The 15,250-nt window shown below is 40.0% G+C and overlaps 1 protein-coding gene across 1 annotated transcript in view; it reads left to right on the forward strand.

The window, feature by feature from the left end:
* EML6 (EMAP like 6) overlaps positions 1-15,250 on the forward strand; it is a 119,330-nt gene that overhangs the window by 31,743 nt on the left and 72,337 nt on the right. The window contains 3 exon segments of the mRNA XM_062609103.1: positions 4,585-4,744; positions 12,308-12,406; positions 14,465-14,533. Of these exon segments, the coding sequence (XP_062465087.1) occupies positions 4,585-4,744; positions 12,308-12,406; positions 14,465-14,533 (328 nt within the window).

Genomic DNA, 15,250 nt, shown 5'->3' on the forward strand with positions numbered 1-15,250 from the left:
GCACAACTTTCTCTTGGGAGTATGACCTTGGATTAGGTTATCCAAGGTCTTTTCAGGCCAAGTAAGTCTTGAATCATTTCTAGCAAGGGGCGTTCTTACCGCTTCTCTAGGCAACCTATCCCAATCTTTAGTTGTTCTTATGGTGGAGAACATTTTTCTTGTATCCAGACAATTTCCCGTGAAGCAACTTGTGTCTCTTGCCTTTTGTCCTCTCACCCTGCATCCTCGTGAAAAGAGCACCTCCGCCTTCTCTATAACTGCTTTGGATGTTCTGGAAGGCTGTCATTAAATCCATCCTGAGCCTTCTCTTTCTCAACCATCATCAATTCCTTCACCCCTTCATTGTTCTTCCCAGTCATCCATTCTTTTTAGCACGTGCAATTCTCTGTTTCCTTGACTGTGTGCTTTGTGAAGAAAAAAAGTGTTTCATCCACAGTTTGGGAACAATTTCAATACACAAATTACAATTGAATATTCAATTCAACTACTTGAAGTAGATCACGTTCCATACGTAAACTGTTCTACTTAGTTCCATGTCGGTTTAAACTCAGTGTGTATTGTATGTACTTAAGTGTATAGAACCTGTTACAGAAAACCAAAAAAAAATTAAACACAGGCAAGAAACAGATATTTTCAGTCCCTTCAATTTCCAAAGTGGTTACAAAAGAAGAAGAAAAACCTGGAGCGGGGTATTATTGCACCAGAAATTGCAGAGGAAGCAGGAGTTTACCATCTGGCAGGGCCTCCAGACCAGATGGATCCACTAATGACTTTGATAAAGCATTTCATCAGACCCTGCTGGAACACGACTGGCATCTTTAATCATCCTACATTAATGGGGTTCCAGCCTTGGATGCTGCTGATCTTGGAAGGGGAGGATAAGGCAAAGTTCCCCAAAATCTCTTCTTCCTAATAGACCATTCTATTAATAAGGTGTAATGTTAAAATATTACCTTGGTTCGCCTTAAATGGATTGTTTGCTTAAAAGAAGTACCCATTGAGGCACTTTTATTAAAGCCCTTTTTTGCAAACACATCAGAGTGCTGTAGGAATTCACTGTTAGCTTTATGCACACACAAAAACATTCAGCTGCTCACCAGAGCGCACTGCCAGGAATCCTTTACTTGCTTTGCCTTCCAGAAGAAAGGGAACATGCACTTCCAAAGAAGTTGATCTCAGCATCTTACCCTACATGTGCCTCTGCCCCTGTTACTCTGCCCACTGAGAGATGGTCGAGTTGTGCGAGGAAGTAACTGCCACTACCCGTAAGCAGTACCAGCAGTAATTGTGCTACTTTTATCCTATCTCTTTCTTCTAACAAGAGAGTGTCCACTTCTTTTTCCCTTTTCTTCTGAGATTTCTTCTGCCTGCCCTGCTTGGATCTTGTGGGAATACAGCCTGGTCAGTGCAGCACTGCATGTGCTGCCATGGCTGTCCTTGGTTTCCTGCTGATCTTTGCTCGTAGAGCAACCCTGCTCTCACTGCTCATTCATAGTAAAGCCATTGCTACTGTAATGTGTATAGTGTGCCTATGGGAAAAGCATGGGAATTATGTGAATTATGTCTAAGAGAAATGCTCCTGGTTTTAAGATCATAGAATTATAGTATATCAGGTTGGAAGGGACCTCAGTGATCCAGTGTCCCAGCACCCTGTCCAGCCAAATCTTATATATTTCCAACACTGGGAAATCCTGGGGACATTATTCCAATGGCTGATGTTCTCATTGTGGAAAATTTTGGTGAAAAAGTTGTGTGGTGGGGCTGTGGGAGTGGAGAAATTATGACTTGCTTGGAGATGTGAAGCCTACAGTGGTCCAGCCATTCCCTTTAGCTGAACAGCTCTGTTGTACACTGATGTGTCTCCCACAGGTACCTGCAGAGCTGTTGCCTGTGACTTGAAGAAATTATCTGGTTGCATAAGAATTGTGTTTCTAGATGCTCTTCCTGTTGAAAGGAATAGAAAGTAATTCCCTAATAATACTTTTCTATGCCACGAATTGCTGTTGTTTGATTCCCTAATCTATTCTAATCATATTTTCATGTTGCACTGATATCATAGTAGTTTGGTATTTTCCAGTGGTGCAAATAGTGAGGTTATATCATTATAAATGATGTAGATACAGGATATTTCCTTAGAAAGGTTGAATAAATGCACCTAAATGCAAAACACAAGCAATGAAGTTCATACTCATCTTAAAAGGCAGGGAAGGTTGTGGAACCTGTTCCAGCAGAAATCTTACAACATGAAGAAGGGAAGTGATCCATACAACAGATGCAAGGTATAGCTGGACATACTATTTTAATATTTTAATACATAACAAAGATGTAAATCATATATACAGGTATCTGAGATTTGTTCTTGAAATTGGACTCATGTAACCCACTGTTCTGTCTGCCAAAAATAAGTACTTGGTTATCTAACAGCCAGACTGAATGTAGGCGGTCGTAGTGCATTGTAAAGGCTGTTAGCAGGAGATGAATGTCCTCAGTAGTTCTGAAAGACCAGACTGCTTATTTAGGTGCCAAAAATTGGTATTAGTTCCTAATTTTAGCTCCCCCACTAGTTGACTTCATGCATCAGAAAGGATAAAACAAATAACGGATATGTTCAGTACAGACATGTTTATGTTGTAGGAGATGTTCTTGTTCTTAACTTTATATGCAGGAATGGGAATGTAAAATGTAGAACAGGTTAAGTATATAAGTTCTAGTATGTGAAAACTTAACTGTACAAAGCAGGGGTAGATGTAATTAAGCTGCAGTTCTGCTCTAGCAGTGAGATAGAAGAGCCCAATTAATCTGTTCAATCTGGTTCTTAATGAAGAAAAGTATTCTAACGTAATTATAGGTATCACGGCTTAAGTATGGTGGAGTCATCCTTTATTCCCCTTCTGGGTTTAGAATTGAGGTGAGCTGCTTGACACACAGTATAATGTAGAATCCAAGCCTGTGAAGGAGAAGAGGAATGAGCAAGTGCAGGAGCAGATCAAGCAGTTTTACCGGGCATTGTGTTCTTTCTGCATGAATTGTTCTTTAACATGAAAAATTGAATACATGCATTTGTGAAATGTCCTCAAGTTTTTTGATATATTCTTAGTAATTAGTACTGTCTACTCCTGGGATAGCAGAAATCCTCAGCTTCCCTAAGCCATCTGTTGAATGTCAGTTTATTGATAGGATATTTTTCCTTGCGCCATCTGTAGCTCTCTCAGATATTGTTCAGATTTCTTTCCTGGCTAACAGTGTCAAAGTGTCTTTGTGTTCAGATTTCCTTAGGATGGGGTTTTATTATTAACATCTCCAAGCTACATTTTCAAATGAGATCCTCTGGGGTTTGTGAGAAAACACCGCAAGGGCTGAAGAGCAGCTTGACAATAGCTGAGAGTAATTGCAAAGAGGAGCTGTTGGTACGGTGCCACCAGCCATAGCCTGTACTCCTCTTGTTAATGTGGGATGAAGTTTGCTAAATGGCAGCCTTTTGTCTTCTGTGCTCCAATGAAAATCTGTTATTTGGGACGAGGAAAACAGAATGTTATGGTTTATTTTGAAATGATGCTGCTGCTTCATTCCAGAAAATGTTTGACATCCAAGAGAAATGCTCCCGACACAACAAAATGGAAGTAAATGTTAGTGTTCACACTTGAATGGGGTGTGAGAAGGTTTGCAGATCTCTGAAGGATTGTGAACAGACGTACAGTTGGATTCTGCTAATATTGCCTCCATCAGAGTGCAGCTTGCAGTAACACAGCTCTGTGCAAATACCACAGAGAATGTTTAATAAATGTCATTTTCATTGTCAAAGCAAGCTTTCTGGATGCTTGTGAAGTTAATAGCTGAAAACCAGAAACAGTGTTTGCAACTCTGGCACCTTTCTGGGATTTAAGCAGTAGAAATACTGCTCGATGTGACAGTTGTTGTGCAAAGTACCATTTCTAACTGGCTGTTAGAGAAAATGGGGTAAACTGATAAAGGTACAGTCAATTTTACCTCTCCTTAGGCAGCAGTAACTAAAAGATCTGAAAATACATATGTCATTGTTCAAGTATAGAAGAAACAGTATATTTCTCTGTCTCTTCTGAGGTTACTGTCTTTAAACATGTGAAGATGAGTGTTTCTTGCATGCACTTTTCAGAGTGAAATATATCCATTATTTAGGCACTGGGCCTTATTTCAGAATGTTTGAGCTGATGTATAAAAGAGGAATAAATTGTAGAAACTCATCCACTGACTTTATAAAGCTATGAAAGACTAACATAAAAGCCTGTGTTTATTCAGCTTCTTAACCAGTATTCAGAAATTCTCTGGCTATGTTTTCCTTCAGTTTTCCAGTTAAAATATTATTAGATGAAAGTTGTACCCTGCACTAGCCATGTTGGTCTCAGTAAAACATTATTTGAAGTAAACAATGGGATAAACTGAGTTTGGAAGATGGTTTTTATCATCATTCCAATGAACCAAAAGGAACTGAGGTTTTTGAGAATTCAAACATATGAAGTTATATTGTAATTGATTTTTTTTTTTATATTTTATACTATTTTACTGACCCAGAAAGTGCATTATAACTTCACCTGTGTTCTATTTCAGCCTTGCAGTTCACCCGGATAAAACCTTAGTAGCTACAGGGCAGGTGGGGAAGGACCCCTACATCTGCATCTGGGACTCCTACCGTGTACAGACTGTGTCTGTCCTCAAGGATGCACATACACATGGAGTTGCCTGCTTAGCTTTTGATTCAGATGGCCAGGTTTGTATATCTTCTTTCTCTATGTTGTGAATTTAGTTTGATTTCTGATTCTGGAAGACACACATAGTATTTTATGTTTCGGAAGCTGTATGGCTGTAATGCTGAAACCTCTATTACAGTTAAATTGTTAATCATAGAATCCCAGGCTGGTTTGGGTTGGAAGGGACCTTAAAGCTCATCCAGTTCCACCCTCCTACCATGGGCAGGGACACCTTCCACTAGACCAGGTTGCTCCAAGCCCTATCCAAACAATTCCAGGGATGGGGAATGCAAGGTCTGCAAATACAGCTCTTTCAAATAAGGTGTTTTTGAGATTAAAATCACCACCTAACATGCAAGCCAAATGGAAGCATTGGGTGATGGACAAATACCCATAGAAGAAATGGCCTGCTGTGGCTCAAATGCCAGACCTTCACCACATTCTTGTCACGTGCTGCTCAAGGAGATCAGTTCCTGGCAAAAGCCTCACAACAGTGCAGCGTTTTTGGCACAGGAACTCCAGCAGTCTCACTGCTGGGAGAGTCTCCTTGGCTGGGGTGCACAGGCAATTGTATAATGGGGTTAGGGCACAGAGCGTCTGGCTTTGTACAATGTGATTAGATTATATTGTAATATGAGGCAATATTTAAAATATAAGTTAATGATGAGGTATTCACAGCTAAACACATTGATTTTTCTGTTTTCCTCCCTGGAGGCAAACCATTAAAATCCCTCAGCTGTCAGTGAAGTAGGAGGAAAATAGATCTACAGTCCACATAAACCTGAGAAATAGCTCCCATTCATAGTTTTATAAATATCTATCTGTACGGTTTTGTCCTTACTGTGGTCATACTTCATAGCTGGCTGCTGAAGTTATTTCTAGGAATGCTTAGAGCTGATACCTGGATCCTTATTGGATCCACACAGATCCTTATGGGGGTTTGTATTTACTTATGTGTCTCAATTGCATCCCAAGAGGGCAAACTGCCTTTAGGTGGTGTTCTTAAAATCATGTGCTAGATAGGTAGCTGTCTATTGAGAGTGCTTTATTGTAATTCCCAGCTACTCTTCACTGACCACACAGTGCTTTTATTACTCTTTTTGAGATCAGAACTGGCCATACAATTAGTAAAATGTATTCTCAGATGAAGCAAAAGTACTTTTTGTCGCACATTATCTAAAGATTAGTCTGAAATTAAGGACATCAACGTAAGCAGTTGCCTTTAACACATTTAAAAAGCATTGGGTAACTTGAATTGCTAACAGCACTATGGATGATATTTCCCCATTAAAAACTGGAACTAGCTTTCTATTTTAAGCCTAGTTTTTAACCTTTTTCTTCCACTTTTCTTAAAGTAAAGCCATTTCCTCTGAAATCTCTTGTGCCAATTCTAATTAAAGGAAAAGGTGCTCCTGGGAATTGTGAAATGAAAAACATCAGATGAGAAAACCCTCAAATCAACAGAACAAAATTGCTATTGCTATAATATTTTTTAGAATCATAGAATCCCAGACTGCTTTGGGTTGGAAAGGACCTTAAGATCATCCAGTTCCAACCCCTGCCATGGACAGGGACACCTTCCACTGGACCAGGTTGCTCCAACTGTGCTCGTTTCCCAGGTCTTCAACTTTTCCCTTCTTGAAAATGGGGGTTATATTCCTTTTCTCTCCTGATTGCCATGATTTTTCAGATAGGATGCACATTGGCTTAGCAGGTACATCTGCCAGTTTCCTCAGTACCCACAGATGGATTTCATCAGGTCCTATGGACTAGAGCACATTCAGGTTCCTCAGATGATCTCGAACCTGATCCTCTCCTACAGTGGACCTAAGGTCTTCGTTTTCACAGTCCTTACGTGTGGCCTTTTTGACTTGAGCAGCGTGGTCAGAGCATTTGCCAGTGAAGACTGAGGCAAATAAGTCATTGAGAACTTCAGCTTTCTCCAAACCCAGGGTAGCCAGCTCTCCCATTTCCTTCCAGAGAGGGCCCACATTATCCTTAGTCTTTCTTTTGACAGCAAAAGATAAGATATTGTTCATTCAGACCTCACTTGGAGCATTGTGTGCAGTTCTGGTGTCCTCAACATAAAAAGGACATGGAACTGTTGGAACAAGTCCAGAGGAGGCCACGAGGATGATCAGGGGCTGGAGCACCTCCTGTATGAAGACAGGCTGAGAAAGTTGGGGCTGTTCAGCCTTGGAGAAGAGAAGCTGCGTGGAGACCTCAGAGCAGCTTCCAGTGTCTGAAGGGGGCTATAGGGATGTTGGGGAGGGACTCTTCATTAGGGACTGTAGTGACAGGACAAGGGGTAACGGGTTCAAACTGAAACAGGGGAAGTTCAGGTTGGATATAAGGAGGAAATTCTTTCCTGTGAGGGTGGTGAGGCACTGGAATGGGTTGCCCAGGGAGGTTGTGAATGCTCCATCCCTGGCAGTGTTCAAGGCCAGGTTGGACGAAGCCTTGGGTGAGATGGTTTAGTGTGAGGTGTCCCTGCCCACCTGGCTGGGGGGTTGGAACTTGATGATCTTAAGGTCCTTTCCAACCCTAACTATTCTGTGATTTTATGATTCAATAAATACCTGTTCTTAATTTTTTCCTCATTTTTAACTTCATAAGACTGATGAATAAACTTTTTTATTTTTTAAACATCTTTAAGCACCAAATGGGAATAAAGACGCCCTGAAGAGCCCAGTCAGCGTGAGGTAAAGGTGAAGGCTCTTCTGCAAATCCTTGCTGTAATGAAAACCTGAACTCATTCCTATGTTGACCCTGCAGAACAGCAAAGTTCTGCTTCTGGATGTACTGGAGAAGTTGCTGTTTATTCTGGAAATACAAATTTGCACAGATCTGGAGAAAGCCCAAGACTGGAAAACATAAATATGGATGATGTATCTTGGCTTTTTGCTGCTCTTTCTGGCTTTGCAGAAGAAGCTGCTGTGCTGCACCAGAATTAAAGGGCATGGTAGAAAGACTGAGTATTTGGAATTCATTGCTGCTAGCAGGTCCAGTTTCTTCAGTCGGCACACCCAAGGGAGCTGGCATCTTGTGACAGGACAAACCAGACTTCACATACATTGTGTGCATCTTGCCTTCCAAAGCATACCTGTCATTCTTTTATACTGAATGTCTGTTAAAACCCAAGAAAGGGTTTTATTTTAGCCCCAAATCACGAATAAATTCAACAAGCATGTGATGTATAGATGCTGTAAGAAATGTATTTCCTCTGCTCACTCTGTCAGCTCTCCACTTTCTAAACGTAAGCAGCTTGAGGAAAAGCCTGGCTAACCCTGCTTCTCTACCTGAGCTGGATCCCATGCAGTCAGTGGGCTTCATCCCCCTCCAGTGTGCCCAGCTCTGGTTCCAAGGGTGGCTACTGTGCTGGGTGCTGTGCAGCTCCAGTCTGTGCATTTAGTGTGGCTCAAACACTGACACTGCCTCTGTATTTTAGCCAATTTAACCATCTCCTCTTGTGCTGGGATCTCTGGGTGTCTGTCTGAGGCATTCAGATGAATTAGTTCTGAAGTATTACTCCCTGCTGTACTTCAGCTGACACTGCATTGAGATAGCTTAGTTGTTTCTGCAGTGCTTCTCTGGAATGATTTACCACAGACCGGGTAATGGAGAGTAGACAGGATTTGTTATCTTTTATAATACAGGAGAAGATCAGTATGCATCTTAAACGAGGGAATAGCTTATAGCTTCCTTGACTTCATAGAATCATAGAATGGTTTGTGTTGGAAAGGACCTGATTAAAGCTCCTCCAGCTCCAACCCCTGCCACGGGCAGGGACCCCTTCCACTAGAGCAGCTTGCTCCAGGCCCCTGTGTCCAACCTGGCCTTGAACACTGCCAGGGATGGGGCAGCCACAGCTTCTCTGGGCACCCTGTGCCAGCGCCTCAGCACCCTCACAGGGAAGAGCTTCTGCCTGAGATTTAACCTAAATCTCCCCTGTTTAAGTTTGAACTCATCACCCCTTGTCCTATCGCTGTGTACATTCATTTATGTACCTTCAATGCAGATTTAAATTTGGAGGCAAATACATTTTGAGTATATTTCCTATTTTGCACATTATCTGTATTTTAATAGTATAGGTGGGAGCTAAATATCCTGCAGACCTGTTGCTATTTAAAACCAGGCATTTCACTTCGGTGTTTTTGTGTATAACCAGGAGATCACATTTGGCAGGAGAGAAGCTGCACTCAGTTCAAATGTTTAGCAAAGAGCTGTCAGTTTGCCTGGAATTAAAAATATTTTTTGTTGAATTAACCATTAACTGCAGTTTCTCCTTAAAAGGACCAATGTCCACCCTTTGTGGAATTACCTACAGAGCTGATGTCTTTCTTATTGTAGTATTTCACCAGTATTGTAAGCTTCAGTTTATTTTCTGAGTTATTTTCGATGAACTCTTTGGTATGCTTCCTAAAAATACAACTTTTTCAATGGAACGAGGAGGGCGCTGCCACAATACGCAGATTCATTTCTAAGTTTGGCCTTAGGTAGCAGTTGGCTTCTTTATCCAGATCTTCCAAGTCTGTGTAGATTTAAAAAGAATTGTTTCATTCCCATGTGCATAAACTACTTGGCAGATATTTTCTTCTGTGAATTCTCTGAACAGAATTCTGTCAAATTCTCCTCCAGAAGGAGGACTAAAAGTGTCAGTGTTCAACCAAAAAGGAAATCCAGCATTTAGCACTTGCCACCTTCCTCAGCAGACATATGTGAAAAGAGAATCTCAAATATTCCCTCATTTCCCCATGGACTTTCACTGTCCATCTCCCCCACTAATGGTAATTTCCTGACTGACAGCTGCAGTTCAGGTCTGATGATGTTCACACCATGAATCTGAAAGATGCTGTAAGCGCTGCCATGGTTTCCATGGTGAAGAGTATAAAAGAGGTGAGAAAAAGTTGGAATTGGTGAAGGCTCCGTGAAAAATATCTTGTGTTTTGATCATTACATCCAAGCCCCTGGGTGGGTGTAGATTGCTCAGGGCAAAGCAAACTTCCTTTTCTACAATAATAGGCCTTTCTGGAAAGTAAGATTTTTATGCTGGTAACTGCAGGAGCAAGATTATTCTTTCCTATATTTGATTTCTTTTTCATTCTTTACCATATGTCTAATAACCAAGCACATTGTCTGAGGTTAAATGCAGATATTCAGGACACATCTGAGAGAGAAAAACTTGGGGGTTCATTCGCATCTAGTGATAGAACCTCAAACTTTGAACCTACCTTTACCTACCATTGCAGAGACTCACATATGAAGAGTCTTCCAACAGTCTGTGCTCAGGCATTGGAACAGGCTGCCCAGGGCAGGGCTGCAGTCACCGTCCCTGCAAGTGTTCACACCCCATGGAGACGAGGCCTCAGTGCCAGGTTAGTGGTGGCCTTGGCAGTGCTGGGAATTGTTGGACTGGATGAGCTTGAAGGGCTTTTCCAACCTGGCTGATTCTGTGATTCTATATTGTAATAAAGTCTTCTGACTACTTGGTGTCTAGTGGATTCCTGCAGCATATTCTCACGCAGTCTGATTTAATAAGACCTGAGACATTTTTATTCCAGTGAAAGACAATATAAAAGTAGACTGGGCTCAGAGGAACTTGTGGAATAAGTCTGTAAATAGGTTTTTGGCTTATTGTTTGGTTTGTTGGTTTGGTTTTTTATTGTTTGGGGTTTGTTGGTTTTGGTTTTCATTAGTACCATATTGCTTAGTACATTTGCTGGTAGGATATTGGTTGGTTTATACATTACTCACTAGGCAGAGTTCAAATATTGCCTTTGACATAATGCCTGCTGTCAGCTCTCATACAACCAAAGTCTGAGAAGATCTCTTTCATTGCTCTGAAATAAAAGAATTATAACTACTGAGGGGACAGTGAAGGGTGCTTCTATATCCACTGCATTTAGACCAGGGGCTTTTGATAGTGGCTCCCTTAAGAAGGAAGATGTATTCTCTGTTTTTACACTTAGAAATGGTGTGAAAAGGCATGGAGTACCTGGTGTCTGAATTATTTTGCTACAGAGTGAAAACTGGAACCCTGTGTTTCTTTATGAATGATGATCTTTTCTCTCAGTTGTGCAGTAGTTGTTGTGAGTCATTGCAGTGAGCGTTTTTTCTAATACAGCATTTTAGGGCAGTCTCTAGTGATTGTACCTGTTTTCTTTGCTGGTTCAGTCCTTTTGTATTATCAAATATGCCTCCAGACTTTAAACAATTTGCCTATTGAAAATTTGAGCCAAAAATAGTGGACATTCAGTTGAAGGAAATCCAGTTGAAGGGATGAAGTTTGCAAGTCATCTTCTTGAAGGAAATCTTCAAGGAAAAGATCTGGTTGGTGTTATCTCTGAAACATATATCCATCTGGACCAGAAGGTTCATGTGCTTATCTTTGAGGCAAAAAGAAAGGTTTCATCTATTGCATGGTCTTGAATTGCAGGATTTCCTATAACTGAGCAAAATGCTGTGGAGCTTCAGTTGGACTGATACTTCCTTGTGAGATGAAGTTATTAGGCAGGACAGTGAGAAGAACAAGGGACAGGCAACACAGACACCACAGATACAACTCTGTTTAAGAAGTCCCGTTGCTGAGCTACTACATAGTTTCCCATGAAAATAGTCTCTTGTCTTTCCAGTCACTCAGGCACATTCTTTTTACTAATATATGTTGAACATATCCATTACATACGTTATATATCCCTATACAACACACCTTGGCATCACATCCAGTATGTACAGATGAAGTACCTTTGGCACTAGCTTAGTCTTTGCACTGGTACATATAATGAACCCAGTTCTACCATCTCTGGGCTGCAAAGCCCAGGTGAGCCCTCTCACCTCTTAGGAAGCTCTAGGGGAAATCATGGAATGCTGGACATGGTGAGCACAGTCGCTGGAAGAGAACCTACAACCTCCGTGATAACCATTGATCTTTGGGTGCTTTGCTAGTGCATGCAGCCCACCTCCTCCCCTCCAGATTTTCCCTTCCATTTTATTCTGCTCTTTTTTTTTTTTTTCTTGTATTACTGAGATATGAAAGTATTAAAATAATTAGTTAGTTTAATTGCTGAATAATTAATAATAATTTTAATTAATAACTTTAATTTGGCAAGTAATAATTTTAATTACTTTAATTGGTATTTTGCGATACTAAGCTATGGAGAAGGCAATCAGGAAAAGTGTATCTAATTGTGATTCTAAAGCTCCACAAAATGAGCACAATGAACAAAACTGTAGTCGGAAATAGCAAGTGCTTTTATTCCCCATTCACTTTCATTATCAGATTAAGAAATCAAAATGCTACCATGGTGTGCACCTGAAACAAGCACCTCAAGTGTTTCATGGTAAGAACTGTACTTGAGACATCAGTAACCCAAGATTAAAACCTGACTTTTTGGAATAGATTTGACATTTTGGCACTTTCTGCAGTGAGTAAATGTTAAGTATGAGTATCTCGAAGGTTCCCATTTAGTTCACCCCAAGTCACATGTTGGGAAAATCAATTTGTATGCATAATAATCGGAACTACAGTAAAGAGATCTTTGAGCTGGTTTTCTGCTAACTGGATTACTGTTGTTTTTCCTTAGCGTTTAGCTTCAGTGGGACTGGATGCCAAAAACACAGTGTGTATTTGGGACTGGAAGAGAGGAAAACTACTGGCGACAGCTACAGGCCATTCAGACAGGGTAATTGTATGAATTGAATTGTGCCTTGTGTTTTAAAAAGCATTTTTCTTTGTATCAGGTTAATGCAAAGATAATTTGGATCATTCTGCCTGGCTTTTAAAATCCTGACCAAGGTATTTATTTCTTCTCATTATGCCAGAAGTAGCATAAAGCACTGTGTTAGTAAAAGAGGCAGATGACGGATTCTTGGGCTGTTTACTAAGCTTAGGGAGGAAACACTTTGCAACTACACACTGATTAGGATGATTTATAGCTCTCTACATGAGATGTGAAGTGCTAGTTCAATGGACGAAGATCATCTTCTTTCTGAATATGTCCAAAAGACAGTTTATCCTGAGGGAAAGTTTAATTAGCTCTGGTTTCTTTTTGCTTTAGACAGTTACCTGTAGGAGAAACATAATTTAGATAAATAGTCCTTTTCTGTCTATTAACTTCAGATAAAGGATCTTAACTTCAATATATATGAGACCTGAAGAGGTTTGAGTTTTGAACATTATTCAGGATTAGGAAATGTTTTAACAGGTTTAGCATAAGCAAAATACCACCTCAACATATAAAAGCACAAGGATGTGTACCTTAAAATAAATTAATGACACATTCTGACAAATTCTAACCTTGTTATGATATTATAACGTGCTTGAATTTTATAATATTGAGCTTTATGATGTTTTATTACACGTGACAGAGTACCCATAAATGCAAAGCAGCAGACTAAATCCTTCCTTGCAGTCTGTGTATGCATACAGTCTACCTGCATCTTGTGTGTCATCTGAATAGATCTGGTGGTTCATTTTTACTTAAAAAGTTCATAACACAACAGAATCTTAGTCCTCATTCAAATTTCTGTTTCAGAACTGATTAATTTCCCAGTCACATCAGTGGAAGTTTTGCTACTGAGCTCAGTAGGTCCAAGATCAGGTTCTGAATTAGCAGAAGACCCAGGACAGGCAAGAAACACTAAAATCTTAGTATCCTAGTAGACTTTCACTACCAGCAAAGAGGTATTTTGCACTGAAGAGGGAGTGGGGAAGAATGCATCTCTAATTGGGCCACAGATTCCAATGATTTAGTGTACAGGAGTCGTAAGGCATTTCTGAGGGTGAAATATCTTGTGTGTTCTAAAACTTCTAAACAAATAGTACTTGAACTACTGTGAATCCTGATGTTCGTAAAGAAGATAAATATTCCATAGGAAGACAGTGCTTCCTGGTGTATAAAATGGTTGATGAGTAAGCTTAAAACAATACTTTTGTGTAAACTGATGAGAATTCTCTCGTGATTTATACTTAACAGCTGAAGAGCTACAAGCAGCAAAAAGTCCCATTGTCTTTCTGTACAGGCCTACATTTCCTGAAGTAACTAATGGTTGTGGAACCTTGTGGGTTTTCAGCTTGGACATTGAAAAGCTGAATGCCAGAGGTACAAAGTCTAAAACCGACAAGCTGTTGGAAATGTGGGCCAAAATACAGCCTTTTTGTTTCCATACCTTACAGAGTCATTCTCAGTTGGCATAATCCCATAGCCACAGAATACACTGTGAGTTTGTTCTGGTAAGCTACACAGGACCTTTTACTTCATTTTTTAGTGCATACTGTTATAAATACAAATGTGAGACTAATCAAAATGAAGAATTCAATTTTAACTCTGTAGATCAAGTCAGATGAACATTATTCACCCATTTTGTCACCGGGGTCTTTGGTAATCAGGTTAAATTAGATACTGTACCTTCTACCTAAATTAATGTATAAAGATAAATGCACCAGTCTGTCATCCCTAATCACACCATTAATTCCCACTTCACTTGACACAGTAAATAGTGTTTATTCAATAACATCTTGGAGCTGGAATACATTGGTATACAAAGGCAGAAATGAGGTGTGCTGACAGAACTCTGTGAGGAAGCCTACATATTTGCTTTAATCTTTACCTAAATGGTGTTCTTTCATTGTTAGTAATATGTTGGAGCAGAAATGATGCCTAAATATTGGCAAAAGCAAACTGAGCCTAGATGCAATTACTCTATAATTTGAATTATCAGCTTACTGTGTTTCTTAACAGATATTTGATATCTCCTGGGATCAATATCAACCAAATAGAATTGTCAGCTGTGGAGTAAAACACATAAAGGTAAACACTTTTTACTGTTTTAATCATTAAAAGGAAAATAAATGCCACAAAAGAAATTTGTTCTATTATATGATCAGGGTTTTAAACATAAAAAACTACCATATATATATATTTTTCTTTCTTTGTGAACTTTCTTTGAAGCCAGTTTAGGCACTCAGCAGTGGCTGAGGTGCAGATCCACTTAAGATCATTTGAGGTCATTTTCCTCATTACATACTTGTCATTTTGGGGTTCTCTGCCCTCTCCATTCCACTTCAGTTGGCTCAGAATTGTCTCAGCCTGTAGCGATTTCTCTCACTGAGCATCACAAAGGGTCACTGAGCAGGTACAGGAGGAATGAAGTTAAAGTATGGATTAAACGAACTGCTGTTTGGCCTGTCATGCTGCTGGTACTTGTAGGAATACCACAGGGAAGGTAAGCAAGACCTGAGAGATGAACAGACAAGTAGTGCCCACTTTTTGCTCACTCTAAGTCACTTTTCCTGGCAATTTAAATATGAACCTAGGTATATACTGTAAATTTAGGATAAAACATCCTCGTGTCTGTGAAAGAAATCCTTCTGTTTGCCAATATTCCCTGCAGGTTTCTATTTTTCTCCTGTCTCATCAAAAGCTTTCCTAACAGATGGCAATTATTTCACATGACTGGGGTGGGAAGAGCTTAACTAGAAGTTTAGGAAACCAGTTAATATCTCTAGCTCTGGTTAGTGAGAAGCT

The sequence above is a fragment of the Pezoporus occidentalis genome, unplaced genomic scaffold (assembly GCF_034315485.1).
Source record: "Pezoporus occidentalis ecotype Australia unplaced genomic scaffold, CSIRO_AGI_Poc_V1 ctg10, whole genome shotgun sequence".
NCBI lineage: Eukaryota > Metazoa > Chordata > Aves > Psittaciformes > Psittacidae > Pezoporus > Pezoporus occidentalis.